General features: G+C 43.0%; 1 protein-coding gene and 1 long non-coding RNA gene across 2 annotated transcripts in view; one reads left to right on the forward strand and one right to left on the reverse strand.

Annotated features, from left to right (window-relative positions):
* Nucleotides 1–16,913, forward strand: part of LOC114645245 (natural cytotoxicity triggering receptor 3-like) — a 21,141-nt gene extending 4,228 nt beyond the window's left edge. Inside the window, exon 2 of the mRNA XM_028793118.2 lies at nt 16,498–16,913. Coding sequence (XP_028648951.2) covers nt 16,498–16,913 — 416 coding nt within the window. The remainder of the gene's footprint in view (nt 1–16,497) is intronic.
* LOC127526784 (uncharacterized) lies at nt 10,307–14,113 on the reverse strand. Its single transcript, XR_007934220.1, has 3 exons — nt 13,962–14,113; nt 12,523–12,770; nt 10,307–10,509 (listed from the first exon to the last, which is right to left on the reverse strand). It is a non-coding gene; the product is annotated as an uncharacterized LOC127526784 (long non-coding RNA).
* Nucleotides 16,914–26,811: the final 9,898 nt, after the last annotated feature.

Raw genomic sequence — 26,811 nt, forward strand, 5'->3', positions numbered from 1 at the left:
CTACAAGTGACTTCACTACTCCAACTCCCACCATATGCTCCTCTTACTGCTCAAAGTTTTTTAAATAATTACAATCACCAATTAGTAACCAACACACCCCCCTAAACATTAAAGGTCTCCATGTCTCTAATCAAAGTGGCTTAACATTACTGACCCGGGCAACGCCACATGCGCTGCTTCTGTCTACTGTAAATATAACATGGACTGTTGTGGGCTTGTGCAGGGGGCTCAGTCGAGAATGGAAGTGCAGCACAACACAAAGGAGAAGCAAAGGCTTGTTGTTTAACTCCTGCTTTGTCGGCTTTTTCTTCATAATTTAAGCACTAGGAACTGTCCACCTTGAATGAAGAGGACGAGTCAGACATGACAGCATTTGTGGTAAGGAGTTAAATTGACCTAAAAAGAGGAAAATCTCATCTCATGAGAACAGAAACATTGATGGAGAGGCAGGGTGGATGAAGAATGGGTCAGCTAGCAATGCCAACAGGGACACCATTTACAAAACACACCAACCTTTGCTTTCTTTCCTTCTCCCTACAAATACATCTGGGCAAAGCCGGGCACTTTGACCAGTCAGACAGTCATTTTCCAACCCGCTTTTCTCTTGGATGGATCTCAAATTTATTTTATTTTTGTTGATGGTACTGTGATGCCGTGGTAGCATTGCTACTCTGCAGTAAGGAGACCGGGATTCATGTCCCTTGTCCTCCCTGTGTGGAGTTTGCATGTTCTCCCCATGTCTGCGTGGGTTTCCAAAGACATGCAGGTTAGATGGACTGGTGATCCTAAATTAGCGGTGTGTGTGTGTGTGTGTGTGTTTGTATTCGTCCTGTGATGGGCTGGCATCCTGTCCAGGTTTTGTTCCTTCCAGTCAGTCATTTTCAAACCCACTTAGTCCTGAACAGGGTCGCAGGGTCTGTAGGAGCCTCTCCCAGCTATTGCAGGGCACAAGGCAGGAACAAACCCAGGATGGGATGCCAGCACACCACAGACTTTGACCAGTATTCTATTCTATCACAAATTAAAAAAAAAAAAAAGAACATTTTTTTGTGAGATGATCTGTTCAGAATTATTTCAAAATTTGGCAGGAACTTCTGCATGTAATTGTAAAGCGGGCAGCACTATAGGCACGTAGTAAACTTTAGCATTTTTGTTACTGTTTTATTCTACACGAAGAGTCAGTCTAGATGGAGTTCTCACAGTTCATGGCTCTCCGGGTCAAGCACAGTTTGAGGTTTTTTTTTTTTTTTCTGCAACATGGCACGGTGGCGCAGTGGGTAGCGTTGTTGCCTCGCAATTAGGAGACCCGGGTTCACTTCCAGCGTCCTCTCTGCGTGGAGTTTGCAGGTTGCCCCCGTGTCTGCGTGGGTTTCCTTCCGCAGTCCAAAGACATGCAGGTTAGGTGCATTGGCGATCCTAAATTGTGCTTGTTGTGTGCCCTGCGGTGGGCTGGCACCCTGCCCAAGGTTTTTTTTCCCTGCCTTGCACCCTGTGATGGCTGGGATTGACTCCTGCAGACCCCTCATGACCCTGTATTTAGGATATAGCGGGTTGGATAATGGATGGATGGAAATATTTATGCTTTTTAATTGGATGGTGTTGTTTTATTGTGTTTTTTTAAACTATTATAATTATTATTTAATTATTTATTATAATAATTATTATTATTATTTACAAAGTTATTGTCTTTTTTTTCACCTGCATTATTATCATTCTTTAATTTAATATTATTTATTGTATCAGTATGCTGCTGCTGGAAAATGTGAATTTCCCATTGGGATTAATAAAGTATCTATCTATCTATTATTTAAAAAATCATTTTAGCGTTTCATGCTAATAAAATCAGGTCTGAGTGCACCCCGACCCCTCAATTCACTAAAAGCCCAGTCTCAAGCTGACTCTTAAAACTCAAGGTGCCCAGCGGTTTGGCACAGCGATCCCATAGGGGAACCATTTATGGTTCCCAAAAGACCCATCCAATAGGGTTTTAGAAAGAAGAACATATATTTATTTAGATCCGTAAGCGGCTCCATCTAATAAATGAGCAAGAAAGTTTGTCTGCCCCGCTGTTTGTCACAATGCAATCACCAAGTGAGAGGAAGAGTAAATATTCAGAATCTACAGCTTTGGTGATTAATAACAACAACATTTATTTATATAGCACATTTTCATACAAATGATGTAGCTCAAAGTGCATAAAAAAATTAATTGTGTGAACATGATTTAAAAAATTAAGGAAAACCCTAAAACAGTGAATTGTAATTTAATTTAAAAAAAAAAAATTATATATAAATAAATATATCTTATATATAACTCACCAGTCTACTCACTCACTATGTAATATAATATATATCTCTTAATACATAATTCACCAGCCTCCTCACTCACTCACTTCCGTCCGAAGCCGAATGCGCAGTCGCCTTCTGTGCAGCTGCCCGAAAAACCTTACAAGACCGACATTGCGGCAGGTGGCGGATTTACGGCCGCGAAAATTCAAAGAGAAAGGCGACTTCGATTAAAGCTCTAGAGGCCTGAAAGGCGATTTCGACTACAGCTCGAGGCCTAATTACGCATTCTGATTCAATTCCGCATTCATTCAATACACCTACTGTATATCAGGTTTGTGGTGCTTATACTTATTACTATTCAGAATCAGAATCAGCTTTATTGGCCAAGTATACGTACACATACAAGGAATTGGACTCCGGTTTTACCTAGTATTGTCCCTGATGCTGTGAGATTGACTTAATTGTTCATGAGAGTGATGGCCTGAGGAAAGAAACTGTTCACATGTCAGGTAGTTTTGGCGTACAGTGCTCTGTAGCGCCTACCAGAGGGAAGAAGTTGAAAAAGGTTGTAACCAGGGTGTGATGGGTCTGCAATGATGTTTTCTGCCCGTTTCCTGACTCGAGATCTGTATAAGTCTTGAATGGAGGGCAGATCAACACCAATGATTTTTTCTGCAATCCTGACTGTCCGTTGAAGTCTGTTCCTGTCCTGTTTTGTGGCTGAGCCAAACCAGACTGTGGTAGATGAACAGAGAACAGACTGGATTACTGCAGAGTAAAATTGGATGAGCAGCTCCTGAGGCAGGTTGAACTTCCTGAGCTGGCGCAGGAAGTACAACTTCTGCTGGGCCTTTTTAACAATTGTGTTTATGTTTAGTTCCCACTTTAGGTCCTGGGAAATTGTGGATCCCAGAAACCTAAAGTTTTCCACAGCAGACACAATGCTGTTGAGTAGTGTGAGAGGGGGCAGCACTGGGGGGCTCCTCCTGAAGTCCACTGTCATCTCCACAGTTTTAAGCTTGTTCAGCTCCAGGTTGTTTTGACCGCACCAGAGGGCCAGCTGTTCGACCTCTCGTCTGTATACAGACTCGTCACTGTCCTTGATGAGGCCAATGTCTGTCATATCATCTGCGAACTTCAGGATTTTAACAGACGGGTCTCTTGAGGTGCAGTCATTTGTGTAGAGGGAGAAGAGCAGAGGAGAGAGGACACATCCCTGGGGGGCACCAGTGCTGACTGTTCGTGTGCTGGATGTGATTTTTCCCAGTCTCACTTGCTGCTTCCTATCTGTCAGGAAGTTTTTGATCCACTGGGAGATGGGAGCTGGTACAGTGAGCCAAGTGAGTTTGGTGTGGAGGACTTCTGGAATGATAGTATTGAACGCCGAGCTGAAGTCCACAAACAGGATCCTAGCATATGTCCCTGGAGAGTCGAGATGTTGCAGGATGTAGTGCAGTCCCATGTTGATTGCATCATCCACTGACCTGTTTGCTCGGTAAGCAAACTGTAGGGGGTCAAGCAGGGGGTCTGTAATGTCCTTCAGGTAGGTCAACACCAGTCTTTCAAAGGATTTCATGACCACAGACGTCAGGGCGACTGGCCTGTAGTCATTTAACCCTGCAATGGAGGTTTTCTTTGGAACCGGGATAATTGTGGAACGCTTAAGGCAGGAGGGAACTTCACATAGCTCCAGGGATCTGTTGAAGATCTGTGTAAATATGGGGGCCAGCTGATCAGCACAGACTTTAAGACAGGAGGGTGACACACCATCTGGACCTGGTGCCTTCCTGATCTTCTGTCTCCTGAAGAGCTGACTCACGTCCCCTTCACAGATCCTGAGTGCAGGTATGGTGTCAGTGGGGAGGGGCAGGGGCTTGGTAGTGGGTGCTGAGAGTGTATTTAGATTGGCGTGGGTGAGAGGTGTGAAAGAGGGATTATCAAACCTGCAGTAGAACAAATTCAGCTCGTTGGCCAGTTGATGGTTCTCTTCAGTATGGGGGGATGGTTTCCTGTAGTTGGTGATGTCTTTCAAACCTCTCCACACTGATGCAGGGTCGTTGGCTGTAAACCTATTTTCCAGCTTTTCAGTGTAGCACCTCTTTGCTACTCTGATTGTACTAGAACATTCATCATTCAATATTATACTATAGGCCTGGAAAAGTCATCAACTAACAGTACAAGCCTGTACAGTAATGAATAAAGCGGACTACAATCATTACACTTCATTACTTATCCTTTGTTCTTCATACACTGCTGACACAAACTCGTGCCCATTTCATCTTACGTTGTCGAAACGGGCTCTTTGTCCAGTATATATATATATTTGTCTCTAGTGGGTGCTTGTTGTGTGGGTGCATGTGCCCTGCGGTGGACTGGCGCCATGCCCGGGGTTTGAAATTTGAAAACTAACTAAATACGGGACATTCTGGGTGTCTCTGAAAGGTCAGTAGGGTGGCATGCTGAAGCAGTGGTAGTGCTGCTGCCTCGCAGTAAGGAGACCTGGGTTAACTTTGTGCGGAGTTTGCATGTTCTCCCCATGTCTGCGTCGGTTTCCACCGGGTGCTCCGGTTTCCTCCCACACTCCAAAGACATGCAGGTTAGGTACATTGGCGATCCTAAATTGTCCCTAGTGTGTGCGTGCCCTCCAGTGGGCTGGTGCCCTGCCCGGGATTTGTTTCCTGCCTTGTGCCCTGATTGGCTCCAGCGGACCCCCGTGACCCTGTAATGATAATGGATGGATGGATGTAATAATTAAAGATGTGAGGACACGATGCCGCAGAGCTAGCGAGGAGCTGGAGCTTCGTTCATGGATTGTCCCTGCCTCACGCTGTATTCTTGCTGTGGGTGGTGTGACAGTGGAAGGACAGATTAATTAAACACGGGCTACGAAGCTATTTCAATGTTCCTTTTGAAGAATCAGAGTTCTAAGCTTACAGATGGCTTCACGTCTACTACAGAGCCGATTGTGTGGAGATTGGGTATTTGGAGAAAGAAAAGGAAGGACAGGAATTGGAGGTTAGTACGTTAGTACGACAGTACTGCTACAATAAATTGTTTCATTGAAGGTCACACATGGCGCAGCAAGCATCTGGGTGGTCCGGTTTCCTCCCACAGTCCAAAGATATGCAAGTTAGGTGAATTGGTGATCCTAAATTGTCCCTAGTGTGTGCTTAGTGTGGTGGGTTGGCACCCTGCCCGGGGTTTGTTCCTGAATTGCACCCTGTGCTGGCTGGGATTGGCTCCAGCAGACCCCCATGACCCTGTGTTAGGATATAGCAGGATGGATTACTGACTGACTATATATACTGTCACGTTTGGGTCACAGAGCTGCACAGAAAAACAAAGGAGATTCAAGAGACAGGAACTTCATTTCACTTCACTTCAAACAAACATAAGTCACTTCAGGAGGGATTCGAGCTCCATGTGTACCAGAGGGCACTGTTCTGTCTCTCAATTAAAAGAATAGAAAATCTTCATCAGGACACACCTCAGGAGCGGGACCCCCAACAGGAGCAGAGGTTGTCTGGGGGAAACGAGAGACGAGGCAGTAAGACAAAAGGACAGCTGCTGTACGGCCTTTTCAATGTTCGAAGCGCCGTGTGAGATACAGATCACGTGGCACAGCAGCAGCAGCTGATCGAGCAAAGAGGAGGTAAAATGAAAAGACTTGTTTGTTTGCCATTGTGTCACCGTTTAAGAGCGGGTTTTGGAGGAGCGACCACATCTCCTTAGCATGCGTTTAGCCCCCCTCTTCACAATATATATAGGATTGATAAAAATGGATGGCCTAAATAGTACTAGTAGTAAATAGGTGGTTTGTGAATAAGGTGAGTGTCTCTTTAAGAGACTAATTCACCCACCTTTATGAACTGGCGCTGTAACAGTCTCGAGGCAGGTGTGTGAGGAAGGTGTTTACATTAAGGACGTGAAGTCTGTGCTTTAAATGTTCCTTTTCATAGGATACTAGCTGTGTGATTATTTAATAATGGCAGTTTGACTTTTGAACAATATTCCAATTGTAAATGCATTGCCAAATAAGAAATGGAAACGGTTTCATCATTTTGTTCCCACCCGAGCGACACCCCCTCTCATGGCCCCCACAAGGGGGTGCTGACAGGGCTCTAGCTAGGGGGCCCGGGATCACAGGGGCCTGGAGCGGGATGAGTAGATATTATGCACAAACAAAACGTATGAACAGAAAGCAAGAATTGATCCTACAGCGTGGAGTGTCAACTTCAGCATAAAATATTTTGAAAACTAAAAACAATATCAAAAAAAAAGTTTCAGATAAAAAAATTTCTACATACATTTTTCTACAACTTTCTTGCTTTGACATTTTGCGAATCCAAATAAAACGTACAACATTTATTTATATAGCACATTTTCATACAAAAAAGTAGCTCAAAGTGCTTTACATAATGAAGAAAAGAAAAATAAAAGACAAAATAAGAAACTAAAATAAGACAACATTAATTAACATAGAAAAAGACGTAGACCTCTCCACTGGTCGAATATTTTGATATTAATTGCTGATTTGGTGTCATATAGTTTTACAGTATGTACTAGTCATTTAGCCCGTTACAATAATGGGTGCTAGAACAGTAGTGCATAAACATTAGTAGGCACAGTCTATATTAAATGACAAGGGACTTTGACCTCATTCTTTTTGTTGGTCGTATTTTTCTTTCTTTCAGCCTTTCTTTTGTTGATGTTTACTTGCTGAGCTGACCGTTGTTCGTGGGCTGCCGTCGTGTATTGTGTGTCTAATTTTCTGTGACAGTAATACTGTCTTGTACGGCTCTATTCAATAAGGGCGCACACAAACAGGCGAGCTTCAAAAGGGCGACCTCAATTGAGCGCGGCGAATAAAGGCGTTCGTAGATAATTTAGTTCAAATGGCTCTGGAATATGTGAAGAGCAACAAAGGTGCAGATCTTTATTCGCTGCGCCCAATTGAGGTCGCTCTTTTGAGGTTCGCCTTTTAGTGCGCGCCCTTATTGAAGGATACCGTCTTGTACGTCCGCTGGCTTGTACGTCCGTAATATACCTTTAATTTTCTCTGGCGGTAATACAGGCGTGCGCGTTGGTAATATTCCTCTGACAGTAATACTGGCTTGTATGTGGCTGTAATATGCGTCACTGTATTGTGTACCTTTAATTTCCTCTCGCAGTAATACTGGTTCGTATTTCCGTAAAATGCCTCTAACTTTCTCTGACAGTAATATCGCGCATCACACCGTGCCCCGCGCATGCGCACTTCATCAGAAGACACCCACACACGGACACCTGGACGCACATAGGGATTTTATATATATATATATATATAGATACTTTATAAATATTATAAACAATAAACTTAAATTGTACATTTTTTTTTAAACAATACGAAATGCTACACAAAAAAATTAAACATTTACATCACTTATTTCTACAGATATAAAGAGTTAAAGGTAAAATTTCGATTTTTTTCAAAATTGCCGTCTTTTTCAAAAAGACGTAATTTCCAGCTTTTTGCAAGAAGATTGAGGCCTGCGACAACCTCCATTATTTTTGTCGGAAAATTTCCTATAGGAAACCCTACATTAGAAAAGTATATCACAAATGCCGGAGTACATGAAAAACTAAGTGTCATAGAACTGGACGGATCTTCAACTAAATTGTAGACCTACATTTAAAGCTAAAAATGCAAACAATTTATATTCACAATCCTCTTTAATAAAACCCCTGCGTCCAGTGTCCACGTGTGTCTTCTGGTGAAGTGCGCATGCGTGGGGCACGGTGCGACGCTTAATAATAATACATTTATATAGCGCCTTTCCCATGCTCAAGGCCCTTACAGAATATAATAAAGAACGGCAGTGTATACAGTATATAGCATTGTACAAACCAGATAAATAAATAAAGAAGATTAAGACAGTAAATTCTGAAAAAAAAACAGACAACATAATTGATCTTATGGGGCCCTAGGCGAAAGGGGGGTCCAGGGGCCCCCTGAGGGGGGTGGAACCCCCCTGGAAGTTCTGCGAAATGCGTGAAAATTAGACCAAGGAGTCGATCCGGGGCCCCCCGGATGCCGGGGCCCTAGGCGGTCGCCTACTTCGCCTATGCCTAAGGCCGGGCCTGAATTGATGGTCTCGCACACACACACATACAGGTTACATGAGCATCTTGACAGAGAAGTGTAATAAAGTCAAGTCGAGCTAAAAGCCTTCCTGAACAGATGAGTTTTGAGTTGTTTTTTAAAAGAATTCATGGAGTCAGCTGACAGATGCTTCAAAGGCCGCCTGACACGTCACACAAGACAGAGAGGGCGGGACCTATAAAATATTGCGCGGCCGATCCAATCGGATTTCGATAAATGAGGTAAGACCTAAAACAGAAAACACGAAAAGTCCAGTCGGATACTGAGATGCGGAGACCAGCTTCCCCATTGTTGTGCAAGTGTTCACTCTGAGGATGTCAGATTTGCGATTAGGAAGCTTGGCCCGGTAAAGTGTAGATTTATTTTCGCGCACATTACATCCGTTGCTGGGGAGAATCTGCTGATTGCCCGCTGTTGGGACAGATAATTAAACGCATATTACGGACAATTACAGGCATTTTACGAAAAAAATTGAATGAGGTAAAAGGTCCCTTGCCATTTAACCCTTTGCGGTCGTTAGGCCAGAAAACTGGCCTTAGTAAAAAGTGCGCTATAGGTCGTCAGGCCACCGCTGGTGGCCCTGCAAGTTTCTGACCGATTTGCACAGTCGCCTGGTCGAGAAAAGTGGCCTGTGTTATTCCTACGTGCTTGAAAAAAATAACTGCTGTAATTATTGGCGTTTTTTCAATAATTAATTACGACTAATGTAGCGTGACGTTGAAAATTAAATACGACTGCAAAGGGTTAATATAGACTGTACCTACTAATGTTTATGGACTACTGTTCTAGCGCCCGTTATTGTAACGGGCTTAATGTCTAGTTAGTTTATAAATGATTTAGCTAAACATGTTGATTTTAGTGAGGTCATTGAAAATTTTGCATCAAAGAAAGTTAGAAAACAGATTTTGCAATAATTTTTGATACTATTGTAAGTTTTTCATTCGGATCTTTATTTTATAAATATATTCAATAAATGTGCATAATACTTCATATGTTTTCACATCATTAACCGCGCTTATTTGAATTTTAAATCCTATTGGGTATCATGTTTTCCTTAACCCTAGATGAAGGGCCCGCCAGAGATCCTGCCCTAGGGGCCCGTGTTAGAATGTGGGGGCCACGACCCCGCTACTGCAGTAAGTAACCATAACAGATGGAAACAGATAGCAGAGGGGGGTCCTGATTTGAAAAGGACTCTCGCTGCACACAATCACACAGGCCACGTTCAAGTTTTCTTAATCTTGTTAGTGTCCTGCTAAGCAGCTCAAGCCCCCATACTTTAAAGATTTCAGTTTTTTCCATCTAAAGAAAGGACCAACTTCATAGGCGAAAGAATTCCCGTCCCAGAATGAAATGGTGCTCAGTCAAGTAGCAGTTCAAGGGGGAACCACACAGCCCACCAAAGAAACAGAAAGTGCCGTTAAAGAATGGCGGCACTTAATAAATGAAACTACTGTACTAGGGATATAAAATTTGAGTATTATTTATACTTGCTGCATGCAACCTTAATACAATTGTATTTGTGTGGTTTAATAAATTTAATTGACTCAACACTTTTATTTTTCAGGAAGGTTCCAGAATGAACCATGAGATTTATTTAGATCTGTAAATGGAGAGAAGGCAACAGATTTGTGGAATGCCAGTGGGGGGTCCTGATTTTTAAAGGACTCTCACTGTATACAATAACACATCCAGCCTAAATCCAGATTTTCTTAATCTGTTAGTGTCCTGCTCACACATCAAGGATTTTTTTTTTTTTGCTGATTAGGAAACTTTTCAAAACACAAAGAATCGGCTTCATATACAAAGAAGTCTTCCCAGAATTAAATGCTGCTTGGTCAGACAATGCAGGAACGGAGTAAAGAATCCTAAAGTGCCGTCAAAGAACCAGCATTTTAAAAGAGAGTGTAGATCCTCATTCACAAATCAAATCAAAAGAAAAATCTTTACTGGAGCTCCATGTGTTTATTTTATTAACAATTTCGTGACAGATTTTGGAAAAAGAGACCCGTGTAGAGAAAATGTGAGCGTTTGCCGCTGTAGATAACCGCAGACGATCGCTTCTGTTCCACCCGCACTCTATAAAAAAAATAAATAAATAAATAATAATAGTAGGGGGGCTTTGGCCAATACGGGGCCGTAGTCCGCCTTTCAAATAGGGTGGGCCTTTTTCTAAAATAAATAATTAAATAGGCTTATTCATTTTGTAACACAAGTGCTCATGCCTTTGTAAAGTCATATAAATAAAATTTTACAATAAATACAATATGAGTCGTCAAGGCTTCCATTATACCGTGAATACAATAGAACTTCGTAATGTGCTATAAAATCCTCACACATCCCAAGAACTAGTGAAATAATAATAATAATAATACACTTATTTATATAGCGCCTTTCCCATGCTCAAGGCACTTACAGAATATAATAAAGAACGGCACCGTATACATTATATAGCATTGTACAAACCAGATAAATAAATAAAGAAGATTAAGACAGTGAATTCTGAAAAAAAAAAGAAACAGACAACATAATTGATGGTTTTAAATTTAAAAACGGCGCATAGCAAATCAAAAAAAGATACTGTATTGTGAAAAGAGGGGGAAAAAAACGTGACAAGCCCCATTGCATCTACAAAACAAAACTTACAATTAGTTAAGACCGCTGGCCTCTTAGAAATATAACCTGATGTAGCGACGGGCGGCACTGACGTCCCATGAGGCTCTGCGGCGCTGCACCAATTAGACTCTTCGTTTTCATTTCTTTCCTGTTTCAAACAGTTGTGTTAAATGTTGACGTATAGCGTTTGGCAATGCGAGTGTTTCACTGATTTTTTGGGAGGGGGTAACTGATGCTGACTGGTGTGGGACTCCTGGTATCCGGACTAAAGAATAGTACTGTTTATACTGATTGTATCACGACATTTACACAAGAGGAAAACAGTTTCATTACCAGTATTAAGACCAGTGGCGTAGCGTGGGTGTCAGCCGCCCGGGGCGGAGGAAAATTCCGCCGCCCCCTTATTTAGGTATTTCAATTTAAAAGACTAAAATATACAGTAATTCTAAAGAATTTTTCGGCAAGAACAATCATCATTATTGTGTATTGTACAGGTTACAAATAAAAAAGTCATGTATATATGTTTTACAATATAATAATCACATTTATTACAAAAATTCTTACACATATGCCACTTACATTGATATAACGGTATAGAACACTTATGATTATACCTTGACGATCGACAAGATGAAGTTATTAGCGAATTGAATATAAAACACAAATCGACTTCCAATTAGAACTAGAACGATACTGTTACTATTTATATTTTTATTGAAAAATAATATAATTGTTAGAATTAAAAACAAAACTGTCTTTAACTAAAACTTTATTCGTCTACTTTTTTTAAGAGCAAAGTCTTTTATTGCACTATCAATGTCTATAGCATCACATACCTCTTGCTCAATAGACAAGATAGCCAGATTGGTTAGTACTCATTGTTGATCTTAAATAATTTTTGATCAATTTCAATTTTGAAAAACTCCTGTCACAGCTGGCATTGCTTATGGCAATTGTGAGGAATATTCGGAGCATTATTATAATATTGGGCAGAGTATCTTCCAGCTTGGATTTCACAATAAATTTTAATAATTCAAGTGGGTCCGCATTAATTAATTTATTTTCGTTGCCTGTGGCAGTAATAAAAGTCCGCAGTCGAAGTCGTTCCAGTTTGAAGTCCTGCTCGTCAGTTTCGGCAGATGCGTATACATTCATTTAAAGAAAGGGGATTCCCCAGTTTCGTCACAGTATAAGGAATGAAAAATTCCGTGCTCATTTCAATCGGTCCGAATCGTAGGAGCGACAAAAATCTGAAATGAAATGGTTCAAGTTTTTTACAAGATATTATTATTATTTATTGTGAAATTTTGCCGCCCCCTAAAAGTGCCGCCCGGGTTGGGCCGCCCCTACTACGCTACGCCACTGATTAAGACAAGAGTTTTTAAAAAAAGTGGTTTCTTGATATATTGTGTGTGTCTGTTTGCCACGATACTGAAAATCCCCATAAAAATATATTTAAAATAATTTTAAACTTACCACATAAAAGTGAACTTTTGAGGCACAGATTTCGCTTCCTTACTATAACGCCCAGTTAGCTGTGGCCAGTGGAGTAGCTTTTCAAGGGGGGACATCTGTCCCCGGGCGCAGCATCCAGGGGGAGCCAAATTTCCCTTCCCCATTGCATTTTGGCAAAAAGGAGGGGTCGCGAAATCTTCAGTTGTCCCCCGCCTCTGGCTGTGGCTCTCCGCTTCAAGCCCAATTCATCCAAGTGGGTGAATAATTCTCTTAAAGAGACAACACCACAAACCACCTGTTACTATTTGGACCATCCATATTCATACAAATTTGCTTAATTTTTATAGTGAAAAGTGAAGCAAAATGGCACCATTTACTGGCTAACTAAAAGGATTACAATATGCCAGCTTTCGAGGCATCTCAGGCCCCTTCTTCAGGCGAGACAAAGCTGGCATATTGTAATCCTTTTAGTTAGCCAGTAAATGGTGCCATTTTGCTTCACTTTTCACTACATTCATAATGGCTAACACGGTGCAAACACCCTAGTACTGTACTTTTTTTATGATATTTTTCTGGCCTAAGGGTGTCTCGTGAGACGGTCCAAATATAGAGAGCTACCGAAACGGGAGACTTTTACGATGTCGACTCTCCTTCTAACCCTTAAAACAAAATCGAATTTGTGTTCATTTTGAAGCACAATGCAAAAAAAAAAAAAAAAGTCTTTATAACTGAATTAAATAAATAAACCTCGTACAGTAGACTAACTGTAAAACAGAACACACTATGTACGATTCTGTTTACTACCAATAATAATGCTCTTTTAATTTGACTTTTGCAGGTTATAATAAGTCAACCTTATTTTCAGTTCATAAGACTTTTCCGGACGCCACATTTCAAAATATTTTTTCTTTTAAACGGTCTCTTTACGCGCTGGTTTTGTCGTCTATCTTTTATATACATCGCTGCAGTTCTTCCAAATTTAACGACTCTTTTATATACTGTACATCACCGCACTTTTTCCAAGTTATTTTTTTACTTCATCATTACCATCCATCCATCCATTTTCCAACCCGCTGAATCCGAACACAGGGTCACGGGGGTCTGCTGGAGCCAATCCCAGCCAACGCAGGGTGCAAGGCAGGAAACAAACCCCGGGCAGGGTGCCAACCCACCGCAGGACACACACAAGCACACCCACACACCAAGCACACACTAGGGCCAATTTAGAATCGCCAATCCACCTAACCTGCATGTCTTTGGACTGTGGGAGGAAACCCATGCAGACAAGGGGAGAACATGCAAACTCCACGCAGGGAGGACCCGGGAAGCGAATCCAGGTCTCCTAACTGCGAGGCAGCAGCGCTACTCACTGCGCCACCGTGCCGCCCACTTCATCATTACCTTTCATTTTGGCGTAAAAAGCGTTCTAAACGCTCCTACCGCCAATCGAGATCACCCACCTAAACTGAATGCCCCTGACTCTGGTGGTCCAATGTTATTTCCGAATCACGACAACCAAAGGTTATGAACCGATGAAGTCCTAATGAAGTACGCTCGTGTTAGCCTGATCTTCTTCCTCTTCTTCTTCTTCTTTCGGCTGCTGACGTCTGGGATCGCCACAGCCGATCATCTTGTCCCATATCTTCCCATCTTGCTCTTTTATCGTGTTAGCCTGATAGGACTGATAACTTTGGATGGATGGTCCAAATAGTAACACGTGGTTTGTGAATAAGATGGGCGTTGCCTCTGTACGAGACTAATTCACCCACCTGTATAAACTGGTCTGAAGTCACGTGTGGGAGGAGATCAACGGCTTAAATGGGTGTTTCAGTGTGGAAGTAAAAACCCCACGGGCCTCAGATGTTCACTTTTATAGAGCAGGTTTCAATTATTTAAATGGGTTTTATTTTTTAATAGGGATTTCAAGCATTTTTGTATATATACATATATATGTAGTTTTAATGGTCAAGGTATTTTAAGTAATTTGCAAGTTTTGTTTTATAGAGTCAATGGGGCTTGTTACGTTGTTCTTTACTTTTTTCACGGTAATGTTAGATTGATTTGTCATGCGTTATTGTTGCATAGTGTGTTTGATAGATCTTTTTATTATCATCGTTTCAGTAGTTCATGAGAGGTTTGTGGGATTTGATTGAATTTTTTATTCACGTTTTAGGGGAAGCCTTCAGGAGTCGTGTTGCATTTTTATGTTTGTATGACTCCATAAACGCATGCGCACTTATTTTTATTAAATGCCGGACTCGTGCTACACTAGCAAAAAAAGTTTCCGCAGGTATTAGATGATGGTTTCCTCGACTATGCAGCCCAAAGCATTTGTTTAATTGGGCGACTATTTAGGTAATAGTTTTCTTTTAGCCGAACATGTCAGTCCATTAGTCGTCATTAGCGGCCGGCTTATCAAAGTTAAGAGGCGCCATGGGAACAAACCACCTTCAACCCCAGCCCCCCACCCCACCGCTTATCAAAGTTAAGGGGCGCGATAGGACCCCCATCCCTCCCGATCCTCGACGTCTAAAGATCCTGAAAGTGCGCTGCAGACAACGAGGAGCGCAGTTTGCAAAAGTTAAGGGATGCGCGATCCAGACAGCGAGGGCGGGGTTTATGTAAATCAAGAGGCGCGCGCTCGCTTTGAATTCCAGGGTTCGATTATGCAGCCACGTACTGTAGGTCTGCATTTGTGAGGTGAGAGTTTGATTACTTTGGTCTGAGGGTTTCTTGAGGGAAATCAAAGAAGGAGTTTGTTATCGGACAAAAGGGCTGCCGGTGTCTCTCTTTTTTTTGGTCCATTTTGAAGAAAATATATATATTTTTTTTTTACGAAGGAGTCACGGGGTAAATCTGCTGATCCACGTCGTCTGCGCACTTTTTTCGATGTGTTTGCTAGAAGTTTTAATATGAGTATATCATGTAAGTGGTTTAAAATAAGGTGACCATCCGTCCCCGTTTTCCGGGGACAGTCCCCTTTTTTCGGACAACTGCCCCCACTCAGAAACATGTCCCCGGTTTCAGCTGGTTCACTTTTTTGAATGTATCTCATCACCACGATAATTTGAATTCGCCGCGCGTGCGCGGTGTTTTGACGGAGGTTCCGCTTTACCGCATCCTGCAATTTTGGTGAGAAATCACGTGATAAGCGTTCGCTTTGTAGTCTACGCTCCTCTAGCAATAACTCCCCCCAGGTTTTCATTCTAACCATCTTCTTAATTAGTGACCAGTTTTTGCTGATAATTACTTCTTTTAATTAACTTAACTCTGGCCCCTTAGTTGTTTCTTTTTTTCTTTAATTAGCGGCCAAACAATAATGAGACATGAAACAAGCCACCACATGACCAGTTCACCTGTGCCCATTATACAATATCTGAAAACAGAGAAAGGTGGAGGTCTCGGTAAGTCTGATCTCTCAGGTCATCAAAACATCTTGACGGTGTTCTTAGTAAAAAAACCAAAATCATCAGTTTTAGAAATGTCTGCTGTGGCAGAAAGAATAATTAATTAACGGGTTTAATTAACAGCAAGCATTGGCTTCTCATTAAGAAACTGATTGGAGGACTCAGAGGACTGAGTCCTTAAAAACACGGCTATTAAAATGAAGGGAAAAAAGTGAATTAGCAGTGAAAACTGGTCACTGATTAGGAAAACTGTTTGAATGAAAACCTGCAGCCACTGCGGCTCTCCAGGCCTGGAGTTCGACACCTGTGCCATAGAGGAACCATTTTTGGTTCCCAAAAGACCCGTCCACATGAAAGTTCCAGAAAGACTCTCTTTTAACTTATTTAGATTTGTAAGAGGCTTGTACTTGTGCTATATAGCGCCTTTCACATCTCACTTGCAGGTCTTGTGTTATGCCTTTCACGTTTCTCTCTTGTGCTATATAGCGCCTTTCTCCACGTCTCCCCCTCTCCTTACTACTTGCATTGCTATTTTACTTTTCTCCGCCCCCCCCCCCCCCCCCCCCCCCCCCCCCTTTTGCTCTTGCAGGTCTGCAGTGCCAGCAGCTCTCCGTCTTCCAGCCCAGCAGACTTGAGGTGGTCGAGGGTGCGACTGTCCACTTGCCCTGCGTGTTCAACACGACCCAAAGCAAGCAGCGCTATGTGGGAACTCCCGTCTGGAAGAGGAGCTCGTCGGCGGCACCGAGCGTGTTCGAAGACAGGACGCTGAAGGCGCGACTCTCCAAAGCAGACGACGAGGACTTCGCAAGCAAAGGCGACGCCTCCTTGTACCTCAGCAACGTCAGGGAGACGGACTCGGACGTGTATTACTGTGAGGTGGAGGTCGTAAGCGCCGGCAAAGCCAGTGGCAACGGCACGACCCTCCTGATCAAAAGTAAGCACAGAAACCACCGATCGCGCATGAAACGCTCAGGTGTAAAAATCCGCGCAGCGACCACCGACTAAAGCGTAGCGAGCACCTCGGTACCCGACACGCACATTGCGGACGGTCCACACGTCTCTCTTATTTAAGGAGAACTGATCGACTCTGCCAAAACACGCACTTTTTTGGTAACTGCCCATCTTTTAGATATTCATCCAATATGTACATCTCTTAGATATTAAGAGGTGGCATCTCTACTCAATAATTCTAACGCTGGACCGTCGGGGGGCACGACTGGCATGGGACAGCAATCCATCACAGAAAACGGTGTCGATCTAACAGCCCCCTATTTGGGGCGTGACGGATGACGCGGAGAAAGTTCGCTTGCACTCGCAGACGGAGAGAAGGCGTCAAGTTGAATTCCGTTTAAATTTGTACAGCGCCTTTCACTCGGTGACGAGTTCACAGGTAAAACTCGATTACATCTTTAGAAATGACTAATGATGCAACATTTGCAAAAAAAAAAATCTGGATAAAAAATTGCATTTTATGGAGGAATATTTCCTCACAAAACTAAATAAATTATAAAATGTGACAATAAATACATCACAATACGTGCACCAAAACAAACGAGTCGTGGAATGTGTTTTTTTTTTTTTTGCTTGTTCTTTTTATGTATTTAACGATTTCTTCGTTTATTTCAGTGACACGCACGTACACGTAACATGAAATCCGCCTAGAAATTTAAAACTTTTTTTTTTTTTTTTTTTTTTTTTACCCATCGACATGAAGAGGGCGGGCTCTAGCGAGTGCTGTGCTTTGATTGGAGAGCTCGATCATGCACTTGTACAGACGCACCGCCACACATCACTGCCAGTCTTAACCGGCAGTTTTACAACTGACCTTCGGAAATTTTCGACAAAGTCCGGAAGACACTTCTTAAGTTTCGCCACGGCTCAACAACTGGAGGAGAAGTTTCCAAAGAAGTAACTTCACCCGTGCATATGAGCCGCTGCAATCCCAAGCTAAGCACAGCGCATGCTCAGAGTTGCAACTGCAAACGTCCAGACAAGACACGAGTGGCCAGAATGACTGTACAAAGCGGCGACTATGAGATTCCCAGTCATTACTGAAAATGACCACATTGTCAAGATAGGCACCCACGTATGCAGAATGGTGACCATCATTCGCAGAAAGGTCAACGGTGCACCATGGAGACTAAAAGGGAGTGCTGTAAACTCAAACAACCCATCCGGAGTGGCAAACGTAGTCTTCTCACAACTAGATTCCTTCAAGGGGACCTTCCAATAACCCTTCGTGAGGTCAAGGGTGGAGATATATGAAGCCTGCCCCAGCTCTTCCAACAGCTCGTCCACACGCGACATCAGGTATGCATCAAACTTCCATCCATCCATCCATTATCCAAACCGCTATATCCTAACTACAGGGTCACGGGGGTCTGCTGGAGCCAATCCTGGCCAACCCAGGGCACAAGGCAGGAAACAAACCCCGGGCAGGGCGCCAGCCCATCGCAGGTCACACACACTAGGGACAATTTAGAATCGCCAATGCACCTAACCTGCATGTCTTTGGACTGGGGGAGGAAACCCCCGCAGACATGGGGGAGAACATGCAAACTCCACGCAGGGAGGACCCGGAAGTGAACCCGGTTCTCCTAACTGTGCTACCCACTGCGCCGCCCTGCATCAAACTTGGAAATCTTATTCAAACATCTAAAATCAATACAGAACTGAACCATCAGACTTTGAGACAAGTACAATTGGACTTCACCATTCAGTTTTGCTTGGCCGAATAACGCCCAATTGGAGCATCTGTCTCGTGTATCACTTTCCTTGTTGCATCAGGTGGGCGATATGGGGGTACCTGGAAGCGAACCGGGATCTCCTAACTGTGCTACCCACTGCGCCGCCCTACATCAAACTTGGAAATCTTATTCAAACATCTAAAATCAATACAGAACTGAACCATCAGACTTTGAGACAAGTACAATTGGACTTCACCATTCGGTTTTGCTTGGCAGAATAACGCTCAATTGGAGCATCTGTGTCGTGTATCACTTTCCTTGTTGCCTCTGGTGGGTGATATGGGGGCACCTGTATAGTAACACGGGGTGGAGTGACAATCTTGTGTTCTGCAATCGCCATCAAGCCGGGCATTGCCAAAAGAGATGTCTGAGTTCCCCTCGATCAACGATAGCAATTCTGCTTTCTGGGTGTCCGTTAAATCATTCCCAATTGCGACCTCAGTCTGGGGGGACTGCTGTGGCCGTGTCCAGGACTTGGTGACGGTCGTGCCACTCCTTTTAAAAGATATTAATATACAAAATTTGTACGGGTTTCCACTGCCCGGGAATTCTGACTTTATAATTCACTGGAGACATATATGTTCTTCTCTCACTGCGAGCCCTTGCCATTCAGCCTGAAATGTATGTGGATTGGACGAGATCAACACCAGCACACGATCCCCCTCCTTAAACTCATGGATTTTACTTGTCTTGTCATAATGACGTTTTTGTGCCTCCTGCTCACTCTGCTGATGCTCCTCCGCAATAGAGGACAATCTGGCCATCTGCTCTTGCAGCGAAACGACTCAGTTGACAAGTCTCCCCCTAGGGGTTGTCTTGCGAGTCCCCGTCCATTCTTCCTGAAAAATGTCCAACATCCCGCGCGGTCACTAGCCAAATAATAGTTCGAAAGGACTCAACCCAGTACACGCTTGCGGGGCTTCCCAGACAACAAACAGAAGGAAAGCTACTACAGTGTCCCAGGAGTTGGGTTGTCATGGGCTACCTGCTGAATCTTCTTATGTTTTGAGTTTTTACCCTTTTTAAAGTCATATAATATGACTCATGAGCAGCAACTGATGTCAGAAAGTCTGGCACACCCTATGATTAGAAGTAACACATAATAGGACATTGGCTTATGTTGAATTTTGACAATCCCTCTACATGATGATCGTTCATTGGTCCAGAGTCCTGTCTTCCGCTCGCCCCCTTGTGGACGTGATCGTGCACTGCTCAGATTTTCTGTTATTTAACAATATTTTAGGAAAAACACCTGTGCTTTGGACACTGTGACTTGCGCGCCACAAGTGACCTGAGAGTTTTCTTCACAGACTTCTTGATAGTTGGCACAAACCCTAAACACCCAAACCCCCCAAAATTGAAGCCAGGTGTGTCATAAATCTCCAGGACACCAAGAGATTACACTTTTGTCTTTTTCTTTTATAACTATGTAAAAAAATAACAATTTTGGGACCCTGCAATGGACTGGGCCCCCTATCAAGGGGGTCGTTCCTGTCTTGCACCTGTTGCTTACTGGGATGGCTCCAGCTTCGCTGTGCTCAGGATAAGTGGGTTTGGAAAATGGATGGATGATTTTTGGGTGGAATCTTCCTTTAATGCACACAGTGCCACATGCCTTTACATCTTATATAGCGCCTTTCCCTAATAAGTCCAATTCTTAAAAGATGTACAAATGTAACTTCACAATGTCAATGCTGGCAGATGAAGAGAACTGTTAAGGTGGCACAGAACGTAAGTTTACATATTTAAGGTGGCGTTGGCTCACTTCAGCTGTTAGCAGCTAAAACGACTCTGCAGCCAACAGTCTCCCCTTCAGGTAGACCTTCTGAATGTCTCTTTTATTTAAGACTTCAGTCCCTGGTGCTGACAAGTTTTTCGATTTTACTAAAATGTGCCATAGCTTCTCCAAACGTGATCTGTCCTAGGAATGAGGAAACTGCAAATTTTATGAGCGGGTGGGAAGCGGCAAGAACACCTACTAATAATTTCCCATATCTCGGCCAATTTTCCAGGAATATCTTCCATCAACTTGGTGCACAGGATGTGGTCCTGTTGCCTTCACCGTGCTGTGACTTCTGGTGCACACTGGGATGATTTGCAGCCAAGTGTCAAATGGTTGGGTTGAGGATCAGCACCTCCAATTCTGAGGTCCTGGGGCCTCATGTATAAACGGTGCGTACGCACAAAAATGTTACCTAAGCCCGTTTCCACGCTCAAATCACGATGTATAAAACCTAAACTTGGCGTAAAGCCACACACATTTCCACGATAGCTCATATCTTGGTGTACACAAGTCCTGCGCTCGGTTTTCCAGACTGGTGGCACCCAGCGTCAAAGCAGTGCTACTGTTCCTGTGTGGTTATCCTTTCTTATTTACATCCACATCCCTGGCGCGGCTTTATAAATACACTGAAATTAACTGCATATTGTTTATTAGTTTAATGCATCTGATTGTAATTAACCAGTAACAATATAATGGTCCACAGAATGGTCAAACTATTCTAAATACCATAACTGCTTTAGCGTTGTTACTCTCACTGCACTTTCTTCTTCTTCGTTCAGCTGCTTCCGTTAGGTGTTGCCACAGCAGATCATCTTTTTCCATATTACTCTCATTGCACCACTCGGAGTATTTATATCACTGTATCTGAGTGTGAATCACAGCAGCAGCTGATCGGAAAGAGAAATATCAGGATACAACATCAAGCACACGCTGCCTCAGCCATACTGCCTATTGAACTGCTCGCATGTGGCAAACACTTCAGAGCCCTTCCTGTTCGGACCTCGCGATTCACAAACAGTTTCATCCCAAGAGCTCTAAACGCACTCAATCAGTCCATCAAGTGCTCCTTGTAGAACTGTTAGGACTTATAAGTACAATCACCTCACTGTAAACTTGAGATACAGTTATAATATTACACAACCTGAGCCACTTTATAAAGCGTGTATTTACATATGATGACAATATAATTTTTAAGATGAAATGCAGCAAAATATGTTTATTATATTATACAGATAAAACTTTAACTTAATTTAAATAATCAATATTGTTAGTAGTCCTGCGGTGGGTTGGCACCCTGCCCAGGATTGGTTCCCTGCCTTGTGCCCTGTGTTGGCTGGGATTGGCTCCAGCAGACCCCCGTGACCCTGTTTGGATTCAGCGGGTTGGAAAATGGATGGATGGATGGATATTGTTAGTAATTAAACATGTAAGGACACAATATCACAGCACTAGCAAGCTGCTGGCACCCCGTTCACAGATTGTTCCTGCCTTGCGTTTTATTCTTGCTGGAAGGATAGACAGATAGAATAATAAACCTGCACTACGAAGATATTTCAATGTTCCTTAAAAGTTTTGAAGAATCAGCGTTCTAAGCTTACAAATGGCTTAACGTCTATTACAGAGATGATTGTGTGGCGATTGGTTACTTGGAGAATGAAAAGTAAGGACAGGAATTGGCAGTTAGTACGTTTGAAAGATACAGTAATGCTGTAATAAAGGATTTCATCGAAGGTCGCGCATGGCGCAACAAGCATCTTTGTGAGACATGAACAAGCACTGCGCCACCGTGTTCCCATGTTTAATAACATTCTTTCATTCCTATCATCATGAAAAAGATATCACGTATACATCTCAGTATCTATATATATAATTCACTAAGCCAGGAGACAAGTAGCCGACCATGGAAAGCCGGCGTGGATTCACTAAACCGCCGACAAGTAACACGCCAATGACGCACGCAGGAAGGAGCCACGCCCACCAACTCTTAGACCATTGGAAACGACGAAAAAATCACAGAGCCACGCCCACCAACTCGGGCGCGATGCCTCGAAAAACATGCCGTCATTTCTGTTTGTCTGTGCCACATTCCACTTGCAGCTCTGAGCTACGTTGACTTTTCATTAGTCAACCTCAGTGGAATCTTGGTTCACACACAGGCAGCGCAAGAGAGAGCCGCGCAATCCTTTAAAACTGAAGTTAAAACACAATGAAGGAAGCAGTCTTTAAAAATCAATAAGCCCTGTGCCTCTTTTTCATTAGCGTCTCACCTGCTTCAGGCCCTGCAACAGTTGAGACGCTCTCTCTGCAGCTGACCTTCTCTGTGCCTGACTCCACTACTGTCAGTCGCCTGATTAAAAATGGCCTTTTGAAGGGGAGCTATGGACCCACTATACCACAGGAACACATTGCCTTCGAGCCTGCTCTCGCTCACTGTAATGTACTGGCTTTCTCTCTCTCTCCACACTCGCTCACACACTGCACAGGGGAGAAATGCCCGAAGCACGAGTCTACACTGTGAGTGCGATGATTATTTATTTAAAAATGGGCTTTTGAAGGGGAGCTGTGGACCCGCTATACCACAGGATCACCTGCGACATTGCCTTCACATTGTTTTCCTTTTATTTATAATCCTGTTGAGCAGATCAGACACCCAGGCAAACAACACTGAATAATCAATAGCTCCAACTACTTTGCCCGCCCCCACTCCTCACCTGAGTCGGTTTCGTCTGTGTTCAGCAGTGTTTGCCAAACTCAGTCCTGGTGAACCCCTGTGGCTGCAGGGTTTTGTTCCAACCAGATTCCTAATCATTAATGCCGGTGAAACTCATCCGAGATAAGTCGGTTTTTCAAACGCAGCCGTGTAGCAGATTAGTCTAGCAAGATGTAATAATCCGAGATGAATGCGCGCCCTCGTGCTGAGTGAAAAGCCAATATATATTGAGTCTACAAAACATGATCACCAAGTCTTTGATAGGCTGCAACAAAATGATGAAAGAACGGGCGCATTTTTTTCACACAAGCTGAGTGAGTGGGTGGGTGTTAGTTAGTTAATTAGCAACTCGAAGGATTAAAAAACATTGAAAAAGCGGCGCGGATTGGTTTGCAGCGTGTAAAACAGTTTGTTTGTCGCGGATAATTTGCTATCCACATAGGGACGAACCGGGAAGTGAACCCACAATCTTCCACTGTCTCCTTACTGCAAAGCAGCCGTACTACTACAGCGCCACAAGGCAGTTAAACAATGCACCGGGCCACATGTTCATTTTTTCCCCTGTGCTTAAAAGACATTAAAAAACTGTTTCTCAACTGTGACTCCCGAACAACTCAGTACGCGAAAAGCGGCCAGAATCGCAAACAACAATGAAAACTCTACGTGACTCACAGGTAGTGATGGGCCGTTCTATACTAAGGTTTCGACGCTGTGTCGAGCTTTCGAAGCACTGCAGATTTTAATACTTGATCGAATAATGACATCTGTGATTTAACGATTTCACATTTTCTTTCTCAAATGTGCTTACCTATATCATGGCAAAGTACAGGGATAAACCTTTATTTTCTGTCTACTCCGTTTTAATTAAGACAGACCAAACAAAACATTTAAGGCTATTAAATGTGATCTCAAGAAAAGATCAGGGTTAATTATAATACTAATAACAGGAGCGATTATAATGATACAGTGCAAAAGTAAATACTAATTGAAAGAGCCGGGAATGCATCAGGTCAGGCGTCTTATTTTGTTTAACTCTTGCTATCGTATAGTGCATTCTGCCTGTCGGCATTAGTTATATTTATATTTTTTAGACATCAGACACTAGAAGCTGCTGACGAACCCTTCTCTTCGTTGTCAGTCTGTAGCTACGAAAAAATAAAAGCAATACGACTTTTAACAGACGTCATTGAAGTGGATCATAAGTTTCTGTAACGTTAATGAAAATGGCCAGGAGGTGTCACGAGAGAGGTGAGTGTCAAATGCTTCGAAGCTTTGATACGATTTCCGACACAATTGCTTCAAACGTGTTGATGCTTCGCGACGCTTCACCCCGCCCATCACTACTCACAGGTTACTGAACGAGAAATCAGCAGACTAGCATGACGGATGGGGCGTAATGGGCGTCCTTCCCCTCTCCTCCGGATTTTTCAAATGTTAATTTTTTCCCTGTGCTTAAAAATCATTAAAAAAGCGGCCTGATTATGCGGTGTATGGTACACCGCGGGTTGGCTAGTTTTAATTATTCAGAGAGCTGTAATATCACGAATGTAATGGATTCTGTGTCCTGTCAGAGAAAGAGAAAGCCCGTTTAAGAAGCACATAGTGATTCACACACAGAGCACATAGAAGATCAAATACAAAACAAAGCATTTACCGTGCTACTTTAGTTACGATGAGATTTGAGAAACGAGTAAACGATTTTAAGATGAAGTTTATGATGTTCTACTTTAATCTCGAAATTTCCACTTTAATCACATAGTTTATTTTGTCATTAAAGTTGACATTTCATGTTTTTTCCCCACTGTGTGTCTATTTTGTTTTCTCTGTACCCTAATAAGCTTTCATATGACACTCAAGACGGTGGGCTACAACCCCACTTTTCACTGCGACTTTGATATCTGACGACTTCTTTTTTATTTCCGGCACTGTGCGACTTTGTGAACTTGAGCTTTCGAGTTTTTCCGGCACGCTATGTCACTCGATCAACTTCCTTTTGTTGTTGATATCACTGTTTTTCCTTTGCCTCCACTTGGTATTCGCTGAAATTCTTCTATTTTCCCTCGTACTTTTCTCATTGTCTTTTCACAGATGACTGAGCTTAAGGGCTATTTATATTGATTTGCATATTCAAAGAGGCGTAATTCTGGGAGGAGTTGGGGCGGGACAGCAGGCGCGTGCACGTGCGTTACTTTTCAAGCTGACCGGGATTTATGGAACGTGGAAGTTGGCGTTCACACAGATTTATGCATCTGGATTTTTTTGTGCGTACGCACATTTACGCTTTTGTCTGTACGCCATGTTTTAGTGTGAGTTCTACGCACGGTGTTATACATGAGGTCCCTGGTACTCAGCTGGAATAGGGTGGAGTGCAATCCTGAGATTGGAGAGGAGAAGCAGCCTCAAGCAGAGGAGTTTAAGTATCTTGTTCTCAAAGTGAAGGAGGAGAGAGACCGACAGGTGGATCGAAGCAGCCATAGCTATTCACATGAACATCATACCAGTCCATCGTGGTGAAAAGATTGCTAAGCACAAACACAAAACTCTTGATCTACAGTACATTCCTACCATCGCCTATGGTCACACACTTTGGGCAAAAGAACTAGATTAGAGGTTCCCAAGCTTTTTTGCTTTGTGACCCCATTTTGAAATCGGAGCTTTTTCATGACCCCAGCTGTTTGAAATATTGACATTCACTTCCTATTCAATACATTGTTTAATGTGTTTTTTTTTCTGTTTTTAAATATTTTCTCATGACCCCAATTAGCACGACCCCAAGGTTGGGAAACGCTGAACAAGATCATGGATACAAACTTGAGAAACGAGATTCCTTCGCAGCCTTAAACATGGTGTGAGGAGTGTAGACATTCAGGAGGAGCTCAAAGTTGGGCTGTTGATCCTCCGCATTGAAAAGAGCCAGCGAACGTGGTCCAGGCATGTGTTTGTGATGCCATCTGAATGCCCCCCTGCTGCAGTGATTTGGGCATGTTCAACCAGGAGGAGACCTCGGGGCACACACAGGACACACTTGAGAGATTATATAACTCAGTTGGCTGGGGAACACCTCAGTAAGCCAACCCTGAGGAGGAGGAGGAAGAGTGGTAGAGGGACTTCTGGGCATCTTTCCTTAGACGGCTGCCCTTGCAACTTGGGCCACATCAGACGTAGAAAATGGATGGATGGATGGATGGGTCTTCCATTGGTTGGCAGAGTTGTAGATCTCTATTTAATCAAGAATCTTCTTAAGAGGATCTGCGGTTATGCATATGTGGTCATTCTCAGCCTTTTCATCCTCTCGCTTCGTTACTTCTTCTCAGCTGGCACCGGGCTTGGATTTCAGTTTCCCCCATTCCTGAGTAATTCCTCCAAAAGTGTTAACGAATTCTTTAAGAAGACTTTCCTCCATTTCCTTGGTATCTATACCTTCAATTGAAGCATATCTTTTCTAAAGTGTTTTCCATTTTGTACACCTCTTTTATTAATTGCCTTTCACACAGAGCAGAGACACTGGCTTCCTGGTAGCTGAGGTGACTCCCATGGCTCGTCCAGCCCTGGTCTTGTTACTGATAATAACTCTGGAAATAAGGGGGCGCACTAGAGATGGCTGACCAAAGTTCATTGACATTTTGATTCTGGGGACCGAATACCTCTACTTCTGGAAATCTA

The sequence above is a fragment of the Erpetoichthys calabaricus genome, chromosome 2 (assembly GCF_900747795.2).
Source record: "Erpetoichthys calabaricus chromosome 2, fErpCal1.3, whole genome shotgun sequence".
Taxonomy (NCBI): domain Eukaryota; kingdom Metazoa; phylum Chordata; class Cladistia; order Polypteriformes; family Polypteridae; genus Erpetoichthys; species Erpetoichthys calabaricus.